This window comes from Musca autumnalis, unplaced genomic scaffold (assembly GCF_047663935.1).
Source record: "Musca autumnalis isolate F117 unplaced genomic scaffold, ASM4766393v1 scaffold_3, whole genome shotgun sequence".
NCBI classification, from domain to species: Eukaryota; Metazoa; Arthropoda; class Insecta; order Diptera; family Muscidae; genus Musca; species Musca autumnalis.
This window is the reverse complement of record NW_027411866.1, coordinates 172,907,616-172,928,666: the sequence shown is the minus strand read 5'-3', so window position 1 is coordinate 172,928,666 and position 21,051 is coordinate 172,907,616. Positions and strand designations below refer to the sequence as shown.

The following is a 21,051-nucleotide window of genomic DNA, read 5'->3' as shown; positions in this document are numbered from 1 at the left end:
TGGCGACAGCCAGGTGCCCTTATGAATATCGAGATGCTTAAATCTGGTACTGCTAACTACCATGTTTCTTACAGCTGCAAAATCTATAAGCCTCATACCTTTGTCAGATGTTTCACTGTGGAGACTGAATTTCCCGACTGTTGGGCCAAAGATATTCTGCTTTCCAATTTTGGCATTAAAATCGCCTAGTATAATTTTAATGTCATGGGCAGGACAACAGTCATATGTTTCTTCTAAGCGCTCGTAGAATATATCTTTGGTCAGTTCGTCCTTGTCTTCGGTTGGAGCATGAGCGCAAATAAAGCTGATGTTGAAGAATTTTGCTTTTAATCGAATTGCAGCGAGTCTTTCATTCACTGGGATGAAGCTTGAGACCAAATGTTTTAACGTCCGACCAACTACAAATCCGCAACCAAACTCATGGTTTGTGTCATGGCAGCTATAATACAGTGCGTCACCTTTAGGTGTTGTTGTGACGCATTTCCCGTTCCATCGCATTTCCTGTATGGCAGTAATGTCGGCCTTGTACTTTTTAAGTACATATGCCAATGCGTAAACTGCACCTTCTCTATAAAGAGTGCGAACATTCCAGGTGCAGATCATGGTACTTAAAACGTTTGCGGGGTTCGTCAACTTTAGAGGGGTTTGTTTTTCTTTTCTTTCGTTTTTTCATAGTAGGCTGTTTTTTTCTAGAGGAGGGTTACTAACCCGGAGCCCAAACCAAAGTTTTTAACGTTCTTATGGGAGAACGCGCGGCACATGTTAGACCAATACCTTTAACGGGTGTTAAAGGCAGCTCCCCAGGTGACACCACGGGGAGGTCAGTGTCCACTTGAGATGAAAGAGGGGCCAAGATAAATCTTGGGCTTTGCCATGTTAAAGACGATTAGGACCGTTCCTTGGCGAGAGCGGATGGCTAAAATTTATGGTGAGTATTGAAGTTCCATAGCACCAGACGGTAACAACTATTCTTCGGTGCCATGTATACATAAAGCAACTTTACCACGGAAGTCCCACACTTTACTACTACTACCATACATACATATGTGCCATGTACGGGTCACTAGAGCCAAGCTCAAGCGAGGCAAGTCCTCCACTTCTTGTACGATCCTGTCGCAAAACGTTGCAACCATCACAACGTTGTAAGCTACAAGTGACAGCAACTTCCCACACGTCTAACGAAACAATGGCTCTTTTTTGCGATAGCTTCAAGGGCCATCTTATCCCACTTTGTGGCGTCTGTGTTTTTGGAGCTGCCAATGGAATATTTAGGACAACTGAATGGTACCTACCCCATAAACGTAGAAAAACCCTGGGAACATTCAACATTTGTCTGTCTATTTTTTTTTTGGTGAAGTGATTACTAAGTCACTAGTTCCGTGGTATATATTTCCCTTCCGCTGTGCACATATCTAATTTTTTACAACCATTTAGAAATTATGAAAATTTTATCAGTGACATACATATAAAAATACTAACATGAGTATTTTCACGATAATAGCGATAAAAAAAATAACATTTATGTTTGTTTATATCGTGTAAAAAAGCTAAAAAACATAGATATCATAAAATAACGTTAACACCCCAAAAACATGATAAAGGAACAAAACAAAATCCTTGAACAAGCCATTATGCCAAATAACAAAAAAAAAACATTATTTGCTTGTAACACAAACACCCAAACTTATCGACTAATACAATCACACAATCATGCAAAATTCCATTAGGGAATTGTAGTCGTAGTAAAACATGACATACACCTCAATAAAGGACACCCATTCACACTCGCATAAAACACACGAACGAACTTACCTAATTCCGACACTTCACGCCTTTGTATGATAAATTTCGATATTGGACTATTGCCATCGAAGCCGGGTGTCCACGAAACATTTATGGCCCTCTGGTTGGGACCATCCAAACGTGTTGCCTTAACGTTGGCTGGTGGAAATGGCAGTTCAATGACACTTAAATGGGCTGAACGCGTCTCATTGCCACCCGGTGAAGTTACAACACAGGCATAGGTGCCAACATCGGAGGCTCGCACTGCTTGTATTTCCAATGTACCATCGGATTGTACACCAATGCGTTGAGAATTGCTAATGGGTGTTGGATGACCTTCACGATACCAATCGATATTATATGGCACTGTTGGATCACTGGAGACTTTACACTGCAACGATGCGGTAAGGCCCAATAGAACTGTGGTGTCAACTGGTGGCTGGATGATTTGTGTGCGAACTAGAGAAGATGGAGAAGAAGAAGAGAAAAAAACAGCATTAAAAACAAAGAATGAAAAAAAAAATTGGAAAAATTTACATTGTATTGCACAAAAAAGTATTCGATAACATACATATCGATGAGAATGAGTGTGGAATTGTTTTGTGTTCGACGAGAATTGGCAAAAAATGTTTTTTGCATTCTACAATGTTGATGATGCTACTCGTACTATGTTGCTGTGATGATGTTTGTTGGCATGACACAACGAATGATATATGAACATGATTTTGGGGAATTGTTTTGAAATACTGAGAATGATTCTATGGAATAGGTTGCATATTAGGTATTGTTTTTTTGTGATTTGTTAGCTCAACAATGTTGTAGATTTGTGATAATGAAGATGATACTGGTAGTATGAAGATTCATGGCATAAATAGTAAAAGTGTTTATTAAAGAGATACAAAATATACACAATGGGATGAAATGAATGAAAAATATACAAATATAGAAGAGCGCTTTCTTTCAGAAAGGGTCTATGGAAGCACACTTTCTTTCAGAGAGGGTGAATAGAAGCACCGTTTCTTTCAGAAAGGTTCTCTAGAAGCACCGTTTATTTCAGAAAGAGTCTATAGGAACACCACTTGTTTTAGAAAGAGTCAATAGGAACACCCTTTGTTTCAGAAAGGGTCTATAGGAACACCGTTTGTTTTGGAAGGAGTCAATAGGAGCACCCTTTGTTTCAGAAAGGGTCTATAGAAGAAAACTTTCTTTCAAAAGGGTATATGAAGCATTCTTTCTTCCAAACGAGGCACCCTTTCTTCGAGAAAGGGTCTATAGAAGCACCCTTTCTTCGAGAAAGGATCTATACAAGCACCCTTTCTTCGAGAAAGGGTCTATAGAAGCACCCTTTCTTCGAGAATGGGTCTATAGAAACACCTTTTCTTCGAGAATGGGTCTATAAAAGCACCCTTTCTTCGAGAAAGGGTCTATAGAAGAACCCTTTCTTCGAGAAAGGGTCTATAGAAGCAACCTTTCTTCGAGAAAGGGTCTATAGAAGCACCCTTTCTTCGATAAAGGGTTTATAGAAGCACCCTTTCTTCGAGAAAGGGTCTATAGAAGCACCCTTTCTTCGAGAAAGGGTCTATAGAAGCACCCTTTCTTCGAGAAAGGGTCTATAGAAGCACCCTTTCTTCGAGAAAGGGTCTATAGAAGCACCCTTTCTTCGAGAAAGGGTCTATAGAAGCACCCTTTCTTCGAGAAAGGGTCTATAGAAGCACACTTTGTTCGAGAAAGGGTCTATAGAAGCACCCTTTCTTCGAGAAAGGGTCTATAGAAGCACTCTTTCTTCGAGAAAGGGTCTATAGAAGCACCCTTTTTTCGAGAAAGGGTCTATAGAAGCACCCTTTCTTCGAGAAAGGGTCTATAGAAGCACCCTTTCTTCGAGAAAGGGTCTATAGAAGCACCCTTTCTTCGAGAAAGGGTCTATAGAAGCACCCTTTCTTCGAGAAAGGGTCTATAGAAGCACCCTTTCTTCGAGAAAGAGTCTATAGAAGCACACTTTGTTCGAGAAAGGGTCTATAGAAGCACCCTTTCTTCGAGAAAGGGTCTATAGAAGCACCCTTTCTTCGAGAAAGGGTCTATAGAAGCAGCCTTTCTTCGAGAAAGGGTCTATAGAAGCACCCTTTCTTCGAGAAAGGGTCTATAGAAGCACACTTTGTTCGAGAAAGGGTCTATAGAAGCACCCTTCCTTCGAGAAAGGGTCTATAGAAGCACCCTTTCTTCGAGAAAGGGTCTATAGAAGCAGCCTTTCTTCGAGAAAGGGTCTATAGAAGCACCCTTTCTTCGAGAAAGGGTCTATAGAAGCAGCCTTTCTTCGAGAAAGGGTCTATAGAAGCACCCTTTCTTCGAGAAAGGGTCTATAGAAGCACCCTTTCTTCGAGAAAGGGTTTATAGAAGCACCCTTTCTTCGAGAAAGGGTCTATAGAAGCACCCTTTCTTCGAGAAAGGGTCTATAGAAGCACCCTTTCTTCGAGAAAGGGTCTATAGAAGCACCCTTTCTTCGAGAAAGGGTCTATAGAAGCACACTTTGTTCGAGAAAGGGTCTATAGAAGCACCCTTTCTTCGAGAAAGGGTCTATAGAAGCTCCCTTTTTTCGAGAAAGGGTCTATAGAAGCACCCTTTCTTCGAGAAAGGGTCTATAGAAGCAGCCTTTCTTCGAGAAAGGGTTTATAGAAGTACGCTTTCTTCGAGAAAGGGTCTATAGAAGCACCCTTTCTTCGAGAAAGCGTCTATAGAAGCACCCTTTCTTCGAGAAAGGGTCTATAGAAGCACCCTTTCTTCGAGAAAGGGTCTATAGAAGCACCCTTTCTTCGAGAAAGGGTCTATAGAAGCACCCTTCGAGAAAGGGTCTATAGAAGCACCTTTTCTTCGAGAAAGGGTCTATAGAAGCACCTTTTCTTCGAGAAAGGGTCTATAGAAGCACCTTTTCTTCGAGAAAGGGTCTATAGAAGCACCCTTTCTTCGAGAAAGGGTCTATAGAAGCACCCTTTCTTCGAGAAAGGGTCTATAGAAGCACCCCTCGAGAAAGGGTCTATAGAAGCACCCTTTCTTCGAGAAAGGGTCTATAGAAGCACCCTTTCTTCGACAAAGGGTCTATAGAAGCACCCTTTCTTCGAGAAAGGGTCTATAGAAGCAACCTTTCTTCGAGAAAGGGTCTATAGAAGCAACCTTTCTTCGAGAAAGGGTCTATAGAAGCACCCTTTCTTCGAGAAAGGGTCTATAGAAGCACCCTTTCTTCGAGAAAGGGTCTATAGAAGCACCCTTTCTTCGAGAAAGGGTCTATAGAAGCACCCTTTCTTCGAGAAAGGGTCTATAGAAGCATCCTTTCTTCGAGAAAGGGTCTATAGAAGCATCCTTTCTTCGAGAAAGGGTCTATAGAAGCACCCTTTCTTCGAGAAAGGGTCTATAGAAGCATCCTTTCTTCGAGAAAGGGTCTATAGAAGCATCCTTTCTTCGAGAAAGGGTCTATAAAGCATCCTTTCTTCGAGAAAGGGTCTATAGAAGCACCCTTTCTGCAAGAAAGGGTCTATAGAAGCACCCTTTCTTCAAGAAAGGGTCTATAGAAGCACCCTTTCTTCGAGAAAGTGTCTATAGAAGCACCCTTTCTTCGAGAAAGGGTCTATAGAAGCACCCTTTCTTCGAGAAAGTGTCTATAGAAGCACCCTTTCTTCGAGAAAGGGTCTATAGAAGCACCCTTTCTTCGAGAAAGTGTCTATAGAAGCACCCTTTCTTCGAGAAAGGGTCTATAGAAGCACCCTTTCTTCGAGAAAGGGTCTATAGAAGCACCCTTTCTTCGAGAAAGGGTCTATAGAAGCACCCTTTCTTCGAGAAAGGGTCTATAGAAGCACCCTTTCTTCGAGAAAGGGTCTATAGAATCATCCTTTCTTTGAGAAAGGGTCTATAGAAGCACCCTTTCTTCAAGAAAGGGTCTATAGAAGCACCCTTTCTTCGAGAAAGGGTCTATAGAAGCACCCTTTCTTCGAGAAAGGGTCTATAGAAGCACCCTTTCTTCGAGAAAGGGTCTATAGAAGCACCCTTTCTTCGAGAAAGGGTCTATAGAAGCACCCTTTCTTCGAGAAAGGGTCTATAGAAGCACCCTTTCTTCGAGAAAGGGTCTATAGAAGCACCCTTTCTTCGAGAAAGGGTCTATAGAAGCACCCTTTCTTCGAGAAAGGGTCTATAGAAGCACCCTTTCTTCGAGAAAGGGTCTATGGAAGCACCCTTTCTTCGAGAAAGGGTCTATAGAAGCACCCTTTCTTCGAGAAAGGGTCTATAGAAGCACCCTTTCTTCGAGAAAGGGTCTATAGAAGCACCCTTTCTTCGAGAAAGGGTCTATAGAAGCACCCTTTCTTCGAGAAAGGGTCTATAGAAGCACCCTTTCTTCGAGAAAGGGTCTATAGAAGCACCCTTTCTTCGAGAAAGGGTCTATAGAAGCACTCTTTCTTCGATAAAGAGTCTATTCAAAGCATGCTTCCTTTAAGAAACGGTATTGTAGAAAGAGTCTTCTGATGGCGTGATGGTCCACATATGATGTGAGAGTCTGGTGGCCTACTAACTATTATGATTGTAAATCTATTTTTCGCAAAATGTTCTAATATTTCATTTGAAAACTTTAACTAGTTTTGTTAGCGTCAAAATGGCAAATGGATAATTTTGCCACTATCTTTTCTTATTGTTGTTGTCGTTTTTTCTGTTGCATTGGCAAATTACCAACTTTGTTGTGCATATAGATTTTAATATGCCATGAATACGTCCACACACATAACTCTGTCTGTGTGTTTGTGTGAAAATTCAAATTGTAATTAGCTTTTTTTCGGATGTTTGGAAAATTAGTTTAGCGCCAACAAAAGTCTAATCATAATGTCCTTTTTGTGTTTTGAATGTGAATCTCCCAAAACAGTGACCATCAAAGGAGGAAAAACAAAAATTGTCCAAAAAGTGTTATAATAACCTGGATATGATCCAATTAAAATCATAGCAAATAAAATCCATGAAATCAACACTGCAGTCATGGTGATTAACCAACCACAAACACACACTCACACATACACGTGAAAAAATCACTTAAAATTTTGAAATAACCAACCATGGAAAAACGACTAAAAATTATTAAAATTGGCATTGTTTTAACAGCAAAAGGACACAATTTGGCTAGAATGTAATAATGCTACCATTGCTGATTAGTTAGATAGTACCACCGCCCCGGACGGAATATGTAGTAGCTATGGACATGTTGGTTTCTAATTGCATTTGAAGTTTCTGGCTAATATTAAAATGACACGCCAAATGAACATCAGCTAACAGTGCACATTACCCTAACAATGATAATTGGACTTTTTCGTCGTAGTTTCATTTAGCCAAAAAACGATTTTGAAATAATCATACTTATGGTCAACTGTTTGTTTGGTTTTTTTTGGTTGTGAAGTGAGTTTAAGTGATATGACTTTATTTAAATTTTGCACGTGATATTTAGTGGTTCCACGTGATTAGATTAGAGAGCTAAAATGAAGTTGTAAAAATAGTTATAAATGACAGTGATGAAATATTAAAATGACCATAAAACCATTAAGAACATTTAAAGAAGTTTATTACTAAATTAAAGTCATTGTTTTATTTCTGTTTAACACGAGGTTTGAGAGAACATTCATACATATACATATGTATAAGTATATATTTACAACAATGACATGTTCTGAAGAGTTGTGTATTACATTCCAGGGAATATTTTTCCAAAAAAAAATATTCTGAAAAAATTAACGGTTTTGGAGATACGGTGCGAAATGTATAAAAATTGTGGAATTTTTGCATATATTTTTAAATTTGAGGCAATAAATGTAGTTTTTCGAGTTCATTATTTCTCCAAATATTTTATTCTTGTCCTTATCTACAAATTTGCTTCAGAGGTCCGAAAAAGATCCGCATTGGTTTCAGAGATATAGCCCCGAATTTCTTTAAAAACTCAATATTTAACCATGGGGCCATAAAATCCGAGCTGGATCTGGCACAACAAAACCCAACTAGGGTTTCTTGTCGTTTGGGTCTGTACTTTTAAAAAATCCTCAGCTTTATTTGCGCTCATGCTCCCACTGAAGAAAAGGACGAACAGACCAAAGATATATTTTACGAGCGCTTAGAAGAAACATATGACAGTTGCCCTGCCCATGACATTAAAATCATTCTAAGCGATTTTAATGCCAAAATTGGAAAGGAGAATATCTTCGGGAAATTCAGCCTCCACAGTGAAACATCTGACAATGGTATGAGGCTGATAGACTTTGCAGCTGCAAAAAACATGGTAGTTAGCAGTACCAGATTTAATCATCTCGATATTCATAAGGGCATCGGCTGACTCCAGATCAGAAAACAAGAAATCAAATTAATCATGTTGTGATAGATGGAAGACATTCATCGAGCGTGTTGGATGTACGATCGTTGCGAGGCGCAAACATTGATTCGGACCACTACCTTGTTGCAGCAAAGGTACGCACCCGCTTAAACGTAGCAAACAAAGTACGAACAGACACAACACGAAAGTTAGACATCGGTAAGCTGCAATCACAACAGATAGCCACAGCATATTCCACTCAACTAGCCCAATTGCTTAACGCGAGCACTCCTTGTCCCGATAACATAACAACACAATGGCAACATATTGCCCACTCCATGCAAACATCCGCAAAATCCATACTTGGATTCCAGAGACCTCCACAAAGGAATTTATGGTATGACCAGCAGTGTCGTGCTGCTACCGAAGAGAAAATAGAGCTACTTTACAATCAGTAGCAACGCGTAGCGCGCGAGAGAGATATTGGGAGAAAAGGAGGGAAGAGAAACGTCTTTTCCGCAAGAAAAAGAGAGAAATGGAATAGCGGGAGTGTGAAAAAATCGAGATGTACAGGAGCCAGAATGAAGTCCGAAAATTCTACCAAAGAGTCAAGCATATCAAACTGATGGCTTTGGTACAGGCACATCCCCCTGTAGAGACCAGCAAGGTAATTTGGTAACTGATACAGATAGTGTACTCAGGATATGGAAAGAACATTTTTCAAAACTGTTGGTATCTAATAGCAGCGAAGACGACGAAGATACCACAGTCCAAATCCCAGAAGATGGTATTGAATGTACACTTCCCAGTCAAGCTGAAGAATAATAAGGCAGCAGGAGCCGATGGCTTACCAGCCGAGCTGTTCAAAACCGGAGGCGACACGCTGATAAGGTGTATTCATCAGCTAGTTAGCACCATCTGGCAGGAAGAACGAGTACCCGACGATTGGAACCTGAGTATCCTGTGCCTCGTCCACAAGAAGGGAGATAAGACTGTATGCTCTAACTATAGGGGCATAAGTCTACTCCTTATTGCCTACAAGATCGTGTCAGGGATATTGTGCGAACGACTAAAGCATATGGTCAACGAGATAATTGGAGCATACCAATGCGGCTTTAGACCTGGCAAGTCCACCATTGACCAGATATTTACCCTGCGGCAAATCCTGGAGAAGACCCAAGATATGCAGATCGACACCTACCACCTTTTTGTCGATTATAAAGCAGCCTTCGACAGCCCACTACGCTCAAAGGTATTCCAAGCCATGTCTGAATTTGGTATCCCCGCAAAGCTCATCCGGGTTTGCAAAATGACTTTAACTGACACGAGGTCCTCAGTTAAAATAGGAAAGAACCTCTCCGATGAGTTTGGTACCAAAAGAGGTTTCAGACAAGGAGACAGCCTTTCGTGTGATCTTTTTAACATCCTGCTAGAAAAGGTTATACGAGAGGCAAACGTCAAAAGAAGTGGCACAATCTACACCAATATCCACATTTTACTTGCTTATGCTGATGATATAGACATCTTGGGACGATCAGTAAAAGAAGTAACCGATACCTTTATGAAGGTCGAAGGAGAATCTGCTGAAGTGGGTCTGGCGGTAAACGGTGAGAAGACCAAGTTGATGGTGTCGACGCGCAATGCGTCCATTGAGCTCGGACCGACTGTGGAAGTTGGTTCCTATAATATTGAGGTAGTAAAAGACTTCGTCTACCTCAGCACCTCCGTAAACACAACAAACGACATCAGTTGTGAAATAAAAAGAAGAATTGTATTGGCCAACAGATGCTACTTTGGTTTAAGTAAGCAGTTTAAAAACAAAGCCACATCTCGTCAAACAAAAATAACGCTCTACAAAGCACTGATACTACCCGTGCTGATGTATGGCTCCGAAGCCAGGGTACTTGCGCAAGCAGACATGGCAGTGCTTGGTGTGTTTGAGAGAAAAATTCTTCGAAAGATCTACGGACCAATCTGCGTTGACGGTGAATATCGACGTCGCATGAACCACGAGCTGTATCTGCTATACAACGACATCAATATAGTTAAACGTATGGAGATGCAGCGATTGCGTTGGCTAGGCCATTTAATAAGAATGAGCGATGATGAACCCGCTAAAAAGGCGTATAAATTCGAGCCACATGGCGGTGCACGCAGAATTGGCAGGCCAAGGAATAGATGGCGCAAACAAGTGGATGATGAGATGAAAAGGCGCCGTATTCCAGAGTGCGAAGCAACAAATAGAGAGAATGGGAGATCTTTTCTTAGTTCGGTCTATGGAACAAATGATCTGTAATGGGCCAGCTAAGTAAGTAAGTAAGGCCCTATAAAATATGTATATTCTTGATCAGGATAAAATTCTAAGTCGATATAACCTTGTCCGTTTGTCCGTCCGTCCGTCTGTTGAAATCAAGATACAGTTCGAAATTTTTAAGATAGAATTTTGTAATTTGGTGTAGAAGTTTCTATTACTCCTAGGATGTTTGGTATTGCAAATGGACTATATGGGTCCACGTTTTGATATAGCCCCCCCATAAAACGGTACCACCCGATTTTCCGTATTCTGAAGGTTTTAGCTTCATTATCACACCGAAATGGCTGAAATTTGGTACTTAGTTTTCATTGGAGGTATACAATTTTCCCCCAGAATATTTTCGGTATAGGTCCATACCTTCTTATAGCCCCCATAGAACGGCACCTCCCGGTTTTCGGAATTTTGATGGTTGTGGCCACAATAATCCACTAAAATGGTTGAAATTTCTTACTTAGTCTTCGTTGGGGGCATTCAACTTTCCTCTCTAAATTTGTCGGTATGAGCCCCCGCCTTCATATAGCCCCCATAGAATGGTACCTCCGGATTTCCGGTATTTTGAAATTTGTGCCATCAATATTCCACCGAAATTGTTGAAATTTGGTATTTAGTCTTTCAATATGAAATTTGTCAGTATAGGTCCACACCTTCATATAGCCCCCATAGAACAATACCTCCCGATTTTCGGTATTTTGAAAGTTGTGGTCTCAGTATTCCTGCGAAATGGCGGAAAATTTGGTACTTAGTCTTCCTTGTGGGTATTCAACTTTCCCCTCTAAATTTGTCGGTATAGGTACACGTCTTCATATAGCCCCAAAGAACGGTACATCCCTATATTCCATATTTTGAAGGTTGTGGCTTCAATCCACCGAAATGGCTGAAATTTGCTATTTAGTCTTCGTTGGGGTACAAAACTTTCCACCTGGATTTTTTAGGTATAGGTCGACGACTTCATAGTACCCTTATAGAACAGTACATTCCGCCAATATCACACCGAAATGACGGAAAATTGTTATTTAGTGAAATTTCTTACTTAGTCTTCGTTGGGGGCATTCAACTTTCCTCTCTAAATTTGTCGGTATGAGCCCCCGCCTTCATATAGCCCCCATAGAATGGTACCTCCGGATTTCCGGTATTCGTTGGGGTACAAAACTTTCCACCTGGATTTTTTAGGTATAGGTCGACGACTTCATATTACCCTTATAGAACAGTACATTCCGCCAATATCACACCGAAATGACGGAAAATTGTTATTTAGTCTCCCATGGGATTATTAAATATTCCAGAAGAGAATTATCAGTATAGGTCCACCTCGTCATATATCCCCCATAGAAACGTATTTTCGGTATTTTTAAGGTTTTAGCTACATTATCGGAAGCTTGGTATTTGGCCTTCTTTGAGTCTAAAAACTTTCCGCCAGAAATTTGTCGGTATAGATCGAAGTTTTAATATAGCCCCCATAGACCGGTACCTCCCAAATTTTGGGTAGTTTGAAATTGCAGAAATTTGGTATTTGGTCTTCTTCATAAGCGAAATAAAACGAATTGTTCCATTTTACTTCAATACAACTCGTGGTGTAGGGTCGGCCGAACTTAACGCTGTTCTTACTTGTTTTATTATAAAAAATATTCCGGATAAACGACTTTGATTTTTTTTAAATTCTATGAAATGAAATGAAAAAAAAAAAACAAAACAAGTAAAAAAGTATCAGTCGGCTTTGCCGACAGAGATATACCCTCAGCCTATGTGAATTGGAACTTTCATCTACGGACAGATCGAATGTGTTTATGATCTTTTCATTATTTTGTGGTTTTTTTTTGGACATTTAAACTTGCCGACGAAAATATGAATTTTGGGAGTCATATCTTTTCGATAGATATCGCGCCCACTAGTCATTTTAGTGGGTTATCGTACACCTGTTGGACTAGTATGCCAGGAAGCATGGACTTGTCCACGGAAAATATAATTTGGCTGTAAACAGGACCACAAAGAACATCATCGGTATAAATTTCCAAAGGATCTCCGAACAGACCCTAAACTGCACTTGGACACAAATGTTGAAATTTTGTGGGCGAGGTATCTTAAGGAGAGACCCGATATGGGCCATTTTAGAAGTTAAACTAAGTTTGGACAAAATATGACGAAAGCCAAATTTTGGACCAAATCGGTTTATCAGTTCGAGAGTTATTGTGCCCTCCAGCTACTACATATGGTGCCGTGGGGTGTTTTTTTACAACTTTTTTTACAAATTTTACCGTCGTAATTGAGACAGCGATTGCAAGTTGCTTCAACAGAAATCAAAGTTAGTCAGGAGCAGGTTTTAAAGTGAACTTATACGAAATTTTGTGTGGGAGGTACCCGAAGCAATAGATAAATATAGTCCATATTCAAACCTGATCTATATCTGATAGATATATTAGGATGCGTAAAGTATGGACCAAATCGGTCCTTCCCTTCAAGAGTTATCGTGCGCGCACAAATTTTCCGAACATTTTTGAACTTTTGTGGGGGAGGTACCTGAAGGAGTGAACCGATATGGCTTTTCTTCGAACTTAGACTATGTTTGCACAAAATATTACGAAGGCCAAATTTTGGATCGAATCGGCAGATCCGTTCGAGAGTTATCTTGCGCTCCAACCACTATACACGGTGTCATAGGGGTTTTTTGCATCTTTCAGGCTATTTTCTCAGGAAGTATGGACTTGCCCCTGATTAAACTTGTACCGTCGTATGGGGGGCAATGAATACAAGTTATTGCAACAAAAATCAAAGTGATTCGAGAACTGGTCCCAATCTGAACTTATCCGAAATTTTGTGTGGGAGGTACACGAAGGAGTGGACCGATTGAGTCCATTTTGGAACCTCATCTAAGTTTAGTAGAAATTTCACGATATGCAAAGTATGGATAAAATCGGTTACTTCCTTCAAGAGTTATCGTGCGCACAAATTTTCCGAACTTTTGTGGATGAGGTAACGGAAGGAGTGGACCGATATAGCCCATCTTCGAACTTAAACTAAGTTTGGACAAAATATTACGAAAGCAAAATTTTGGATCGAATCGGTTGATCCGTTTCGAGAGTGCGCTCCAGCCAGCCAGCCAGACAGACAGATGGACAGACAGACAGACGGACATTGCTAAATCGACTCCAAATTGTCTGAAACACATTTCGTCCAAACATACTTGGGGTCTAAAACCATAATTTCGATGAGGCACATTTTGCCTGTATGAAGGTGTACGTATATACCTTCGTTAGCATAAATGCTGAGGGTATAAAAATTCTCAAATTTTTTCCCTATTGCACGAATGAATGGCTATTAATGACTAAAATAACTTTTATTTCATTTATATATTAAAAAAGGTCCAGCACAAATCACATTTAATTTTTATGATATATGAAAAAAGTTATATATAATATAAAATGATATACATATATGATATAACACGATGATAAAATTAGTGAGAATCAAACGGTTATGTCATTTTGGTTATATAGTGTGTCCTTATACCTTGTTTTCAGTTAAATATCTGCTTACAGTGACTTCAAAAAAGATTCAAAAGTTCTGAAAAATAAAAACTTTAAAAGCTTTTTGTGCGGAAGCTTTTTTTATCGAATCACATTATAATTAATATTTTATGTAATCTTAGGTAAAAACTCATTAAAATATCATACAGGGATACGAGGTTGTAAAAAAAGTCATAATCCTAACCAGGATACTATAATAACTTTTGTCCTTCGGGGAAGTACAGTAGCTGAGGTAGATGAAGTCTTTAACTACCTCATAATTTTAAATACCAACTTCCACAATTGGTCCGGGCTCATTGCGATATCATTTATACCATCAACTTGGTATTATAGCCGACTTTAGGCTAAAGAGGGTATAAAAGGGTATATAATAAATAACTTAAATTTTCAGTTTCTCAAATATATGTGCGAACAAAACACGGTGCGCCTTAACTAATTTTAAATGGAAGGTGCTTACACCTGGGAAGTTTTTGCAGATTCTGAAACTACAATGCTCATAGATGAGAAATATCAAGTAACAAAAAAATCGCCGGAGGGATTTTCAAATAAATCGCGATTTAAGTTCACATTTTTAGGGATTCTTTAGGTTTCAGGATTTTGCTGGGAAACCGCGGGTCCTATATAAATGGGCCTAAAGAAAATGTTGTAGCTGTAAAAATTCTCCACAAGATTGACCTTTATGATATTTTCGTTGGTTTTACCGTTTTTGAGATATAGAAGTTCAAATTGAGACAATGCACGGACTGTATCGCCTCCTTATAAAACAATGCCATTACTGCAATTTCCCAAATTAAACTTATATATCTTGAAAATGGTACAACCTAGGAAAAATAAATTATCCAATCTTGTAGAGAATTTTCACAGCTTCAACATTTTCTTTAGTCCCATTTTGATATGACTTGCGGTTTCCAAGCAAAATCTTGAAGACTTAAGATAAAAACCTAAAAATTTGAATTGAACCTCTATATCTCAAAAATGTTAAAACCTACGAAAAACCCTAAAGGTCAGTCTTGTAGAGAATTTTCACAGCTACAATATTTTCTTTAGACTCATTTCGATACGACTTGCGTTTCCAAGAAAAATCGTGGAAACCAAAAAAACCCCTAAAATTGTGAATTTTGATCGCGATTTATTTAAAAATCCCTCCGGCGATTTTTTCTGATTTTTTAAGTTTTCTTATATATGAACATTGCTGTTTCAGAATCCGCGAAATCTTCCCATGTGTAAGCGGTTTTCAACAATAGTTAGTTAAGGAGCACTGAGCATGATATTGTTTTATGAGGAGGCGAAACAGTCAGTGCATTGTCTCAATTTGAACTTCTATATCTCAAAAACGGTAAAATGAACGAAAATATCATAAAGGCCAATCTTGTGAGGAATTTTCACAGCTACATCATTTTCTTTAGGCCCATTTACATAGGACCCGCGGTTTCCCAGCAAAATCGTGAAAACCTAAAGAACCCCTAAATATGTGAACTTAAATCGCTATTTATTCGAAAATCCCTCCGGCGATTTTTTTTTATTTCTTGATATTTCTCATCTATGATCATTGTAGTTTCAGAATCTGCAAAAACTTCCCAGGTGTAAGCACCTTCCATTTAAATTTGGTTAAGGCACACCGTGAAAACGTTTGCCCATTAAAAAGTTCTTAAAATAAATGATATTTTACTTATTTTAAATGAATAATTTCTAAAATTTTAATACAAGTTTTATAAGTCCAAATTTACATTAGGCAAGTTTCCTTGCGGCAATTGTCAGTTTGTTGATGAGAGAGGGTGTTGAGAGGCAAAGGGTTACCATATGCCTCACCTCTCTCTCCATGAAACTGACAATTGTCACAAGGAAAATTGCCTAATATAAATATGGACTAACATTTTAATCCCCCTTTTTGAATGTCAATATTCCCCCTGTTTTTAAAATGTTTTGAATTTTAATTCAGCAAATTTCTTATTAAGTGAACTGAATTGTCAAACATAAAATAAAGCAATGAACAATGAACATGCAGCATTCAAATGTTGCAAGTTAATGTAATGAACACATAAATATACACACATACATACATATTAATATGCAAAGTTATGAGTTAATATTAGTTAGCTATCTCTAAGCTGAGGTAAGGGGGGTGGCGGTAGGGTTATATTTGTTTTACCCCAAATCCCCATTGGTTTTAGTGCAATTATTATGTATGTAGTATATTGGTAGCATGTACTTACCCAAAACACCTAAATAGGCTTCACCATTTACGGTGCCAGCTTCATTGGAGCGTACACAGGTATAAAGACCAGCATCAGATTCGCGTACATTTGAAATTAATAAATCTCCAGATTCTAAAATTTGAATACGGCTTGAAATTTCAACTAGTTGAGTTTCTGTTGTGTGGTTGTAATCCCAAAAAGGTGGAAATAAACACATGTGGGAGATGTGGCAGCAGGTGATGTTGGTGGATTGTAATGTTGTCAGCCCACCCCAATCATGTTGTGAGGAGGAACAAAATGCAAATTTGTAAAGTTGGCAGAAGAATTTGCATTTTACACAGGACATCAGCGTAGGATTCCAAAATGGCAGAGGTTGTAGTTGTTGTGTTTTTTTGTTTGCACGGTTAATGTTTGTTTGCCGCCATGCGATCCCCAACAAAACCATTGCCGACGTGGCGATAATAGTGTTGTTAATGATGATGATGAGGATGATGTTGTTGTTTGTGGTAAATGCAACCATTAAGTCCAGGAACACATACGTGGGATAAATGGTGTTGTCATCACCATGTAAATGATGTTGAAATGCATGGAATGTTGGTAGTGGTGTTGTCAATTGAGCGATTTTTTTGATGTTTTGAAATAGTTTTTTTCGTATTATTGACGCAGCAAAAGAATGTTTTTACACACACGCGTATTTTATTCCCCCAAAAACCATGTTTTCCGGTTCGTTGGTTGGCATTGCGTTACGCAGTTTGTTGTTTTGCACACGCAAAACAAGAAGAAATGGAACGCAGCAAAAAATTGTATATGTTGGGCGCCACAATTGCAAGCAATGTGTAAATATTAAATATTGTCAATGGTTTGTGCCATTTGTGGCATGCCACAGTCACACACAGAGAAACGGCGACACCACCAACCAGCCAGCCAGCCATGTTGAATAAGGTATATTTTTTTTGCCAAGTTAAGCGTAGCATATTATGACGCCACATAGTTAAAGTGTTTTCAATGGCATTAAGTTATGATGGCAATGACGACAATAATGTTTTATGGAGAGGTGGCGCGAGCACACACACACATGGTCATTTTGTAAAGTTGCATCAAATATTTATTGCACCACCCAAAAAAACCCAATCACCATTTATCGTATGTCGCATGTAATGCATTTTAAACATTATTACAGCATTGTTGTTGTTGTTGGTTGGTGTTTGTACAGCAATTAAAGTCATTTAGTTTTTAGATTGGACATTAAATTGCGGTTTTTTTGTTGTCAAGGAATTTAGAGTGATGTTGTCACCCCCAATTGGTTTGAGGCCAAAAACAATCCATGGATTTTTATTATATATTCACATACGTGGTGGGATAGGGTGGGTTGTTATCCATATTCCATATTTTTGGTGCAATGGTAGGGAGGGATATGATGTGCCACAACGCCAACAAAATAATCCATTTAATGGTAATTTGTGGTGAGTTTTATTGCAGTTTGGATTTGTGTTGGTTTTTTGGACGGGATATTTGTTGGTGTTTTTTTTTCGTTGTTAGATTTTATTTTTGTAGCAATAATTCAAACATTCAATTTATTGAGAGCGTTTGAATAGTTTGTTAGTTAGCAGTTGGTAAGTTGTTGCAGTAGATTTGGTTAAATTATTTTGCATAAAAAAGAAAGAAAAAAATACACACATTGATGATTAGTAAAGAAAATAATATTTTTGTAATAAATTTCAACAAATATTTCATGCGAGTTATTATCATTTTTTGTTTGCTAGCCAGCGGCCATATGGTTCACTTTCATACATATTTATAAAAATAATCAAGCAGCCATTTTGGCATAAATTAAGTTGTGAGTTAAACTTTGGAAACGATTCTAACATTGTTGAGTCCATAAAAAAGAACAGATCAGGTAATGGTTGACTAAGTTTTCAATTCACTCGTAGCGGACTTTCGCTCAATGTCGAAGGTCCTCTAAAATCGACCCATGTACCAGAGAACATTGATACCGCGCGTGAACTGATAATTAAAGATCGTCATGTGACACACCGTCGAATGGAGGCATCCTTGACCATTTCTTCCACCATTCGGTATTGCATAAAGGTTTGTTCTCTTTGGATCCAGCACAATTTAATAATCGGTCAAATAATAAAGGCTCGTCTCGATTGGTACCAAGAAATTGTGGAAAAATACGAACGCTGTGCTTCGAAGGACATTTTCAAGATCGACACAGATGACGAATCATGGATCTATTCGTATGAGTTTAAAGGAAAATAGCAACCGACCGTGTGGATCTTCGACGAATGTTGTTCGTGGAAGAAGCTCCTCGTAGCAAATGGTCGCCGGTTTCTCCAACAAATTGAGAGTGGTACACCACCTAAAGTCCTCGGAAACATTCGAAGAATGAACAAAAGAAGATGAATCACAGCTCCACATGACAATTCAAGTTCTCTCATATCTGTTGAAACCGTGGAACTAATGGGTAATCCATCGTACAGCCCTGACTTGACCCCCAATTATTTCATTTTATTCCCGCACATGAAAAAAAAGAGTGACCAACGATTTTCGTCGCCTGATGATGCTGTGGAAGCTTTGAGAAAATCCTGTTTTAGAGGTATCTCAACTGAAGTGGAAAAATTGCTTCGACAATTGGATTGAGCGAATCCAAAAGTCTATAAATCATTCTGGAGAATACTTCAGAAAACAATAAAACTGTGTTTGATGATAAATATTCGCGTTCGCTAGAACATATATAGTAGCCCTCTTACATAGCGGCGTCTGTTTTGGGGTTTTGCGTAGAATTGGTAACTCAAATTACCACAAAAGCAAACTAAAACTTACAACCACACGGCGGCGGGTTCTTCCGGATACCGGATTGACCCGGAACCAAAACAGCACCCATGTTCCGGACAGCGGCTGCCACCTCAGTATACATAATATGTTTGTATTTGTGTTGGGAGCTGCATATCTCGGAATGCCTGCTACAGCTACTTTTGGTCCTTGCCGGGATGGAGGAAAACCCAGGGCCAATGAAGATGTGCTCGGTCTGTCGCAACCGCATCCACCACACTCAAATTTCGGTGAGATATAATAGATGGGTGGATCTCAGGAGTTACTCTGGACTCGTCCATTTGAGAGACTATGACAGGGACTATGTTGCTGCGTGAACACAGCCCCCAGTGAGTCGTCGTCATCAGAATATGAGACTCCCCACAGTCTCCAAACAGCAGCACTTCACACCAGCCGTTGCTGTTCTGATCACTGAAAATTCATCGATTTTGCAGCTTACATAATCGCAGTGGACTCCGAGGTAAGATCGAGTAAACATTGGATTTTATGAGTCGGAAAAATATCATGGTCGGGGCGGTGCAGGAAACCAAGCTCAACAATAACTGCGTTGTGATAGTTACAACGTACATCTGTACTGAGGGATCGCACCAGAAGTGGAGTTGGGGGATTTACTGTACTGAGGGATCGCACCAGAACTGGAGTTAGAAGATTTACTACCCTATTGCACCAGTCTGTTCAGTACATACCTACCTCGTTGGAGTCTGGCTCTATAACGCGTACATGAAATGTATGGCGGTAGCAGTCAGGTGTGGAACTGCCGAGGTAAAGTTGCTTAACATTTCGCCTATAAATAGCTGTACTCAAGGTTAAAGACTCAACATTAGCCCTCTTTTGGAAGGCCATAACCGACTAGTCTTAGGGGACTTTAATGCCCATCACGCATGGTCAATAAAGACTACCCTACTAGTATTAGCGGAGAGTGTTTGTCAGATATAACAATCGTGTCGCCGAGTCTGACAAATGACGTCACCTGACAACCTGTTGTTTCTCATCAAATCTGAACGTTACACTTTCATCAAGCATGGGAAAACTAAATGGCCTAGTTTCAGAGAGTTCACTAATTACCGTTTCAGAGATCAGCTCAATCCTTCTGATATTCGGGAAGCTGAGAGGACGTTCCGAGACAATATTACTGCTGCAGCCGCATGCTATATACCTACTGGACGAATACCCGAAGTGGGACCAAATTTCCTAGTCTGACAAATGACTTTCAGAGAGAGTCTATCGAATCACCTTTTCTTTAAGAAGGGCATATCGAAACAAGGGTCTATCTTTAAGAAAGGGTCTATCGAAGCAAGGATCTATCTTTAAGAAAGGGCCTATCTTTAAGAAAGGGTCTATCCTGCAGAAAGGGTCTATCAAAGCACCCTTTCCTTTAGAAAGGGTCTATCGAATCACCCTTTCTTTCAGAGTGTCTATCGAAGCACCATTTTTTTCAGAAAGTATCTATCGAAGCACCCTTTCTTTCTTTCAGAAAGGGTCTATCGAAGCACCTTTCTTTCTTTCAGAAAGGGTCTATCGAAGCACCCTTTCTTTCTTTCAGAAAGGGTCTATCGAAGCACCCTTTCTTTCTTTCAGAAAGGGTCTATCGAAGCACCCTTTCTTTCTTTCAGAAAGGGTCTATCGAAGCACCCTTTCTTTCTTTCAGAAAGGGTCTATCGAAGCACCCTTTCTTTCTTTCAGAAAGGGTCTATCGAAGCACCCTTTCTTTCAGAAACTGTCTATCGAAGCACCCTTTCTTTCAGAAAGGGTCTATCGAAGCACCCTTTCTTTCTTTCAGAAAGGGTCTATCGAAGCACCCTTTCTTTCTTTCAGAAAGGGTCTATCGAAGCACCCTTTCTTTCTTTCAGAAAGGGTCTATCGAAGCACCCTTTCTTTCAGAAACTGTCTATCGAAGCACCCTTTCTTTCAGAAACTTTCTATCGAAGCACCCTTTCTTTCAGAAACTGTCTATCGAAGCACCCTTTCTTTCAGAAACTGTCTATCGAAGCACCCTTTCTTTCAGAAACTATCTATCGAAGCACCCTTTCTTTCAGAAACTGTCTATCGAAGCACCCTTTCTTTCAGAAACTGTCTATCGAA

The 21,051-nt window shown here is 39.5% G+C and overlaps 1 protein-coding gene across 20 annotated transcripts in view; it reads right to left on the bottom strand.

Annotated features, from left to right (window-relative positions):
• sdk (sidekick cell adhesion molecule) overlaps nt 1–21,051 on the bottom strand; it is a 459,794-nt gene that overhangs the window by 33,918 nt on the left and 404,825 nt on the right. For all 20 annotated transcript variants that reach the window (XM_073975479.1, XM_073975482.1, XM_073975481.1 and 17 more), the window contains 2 exons: nt 16,153–16,308; nt 1,813–2,241 (listed from right to left, as the gene is read on the bottom strand). In XM_073975479.1, coding sequence (XP_073831580.1) covers nt 1,813–2,241; nt 16,153–16,308 — 585 coding nt within the window. The remainder of the gene's footprint in view (nt 1–1,812; nt 2,242–16,152; nt 16,309–21,051) is intronic.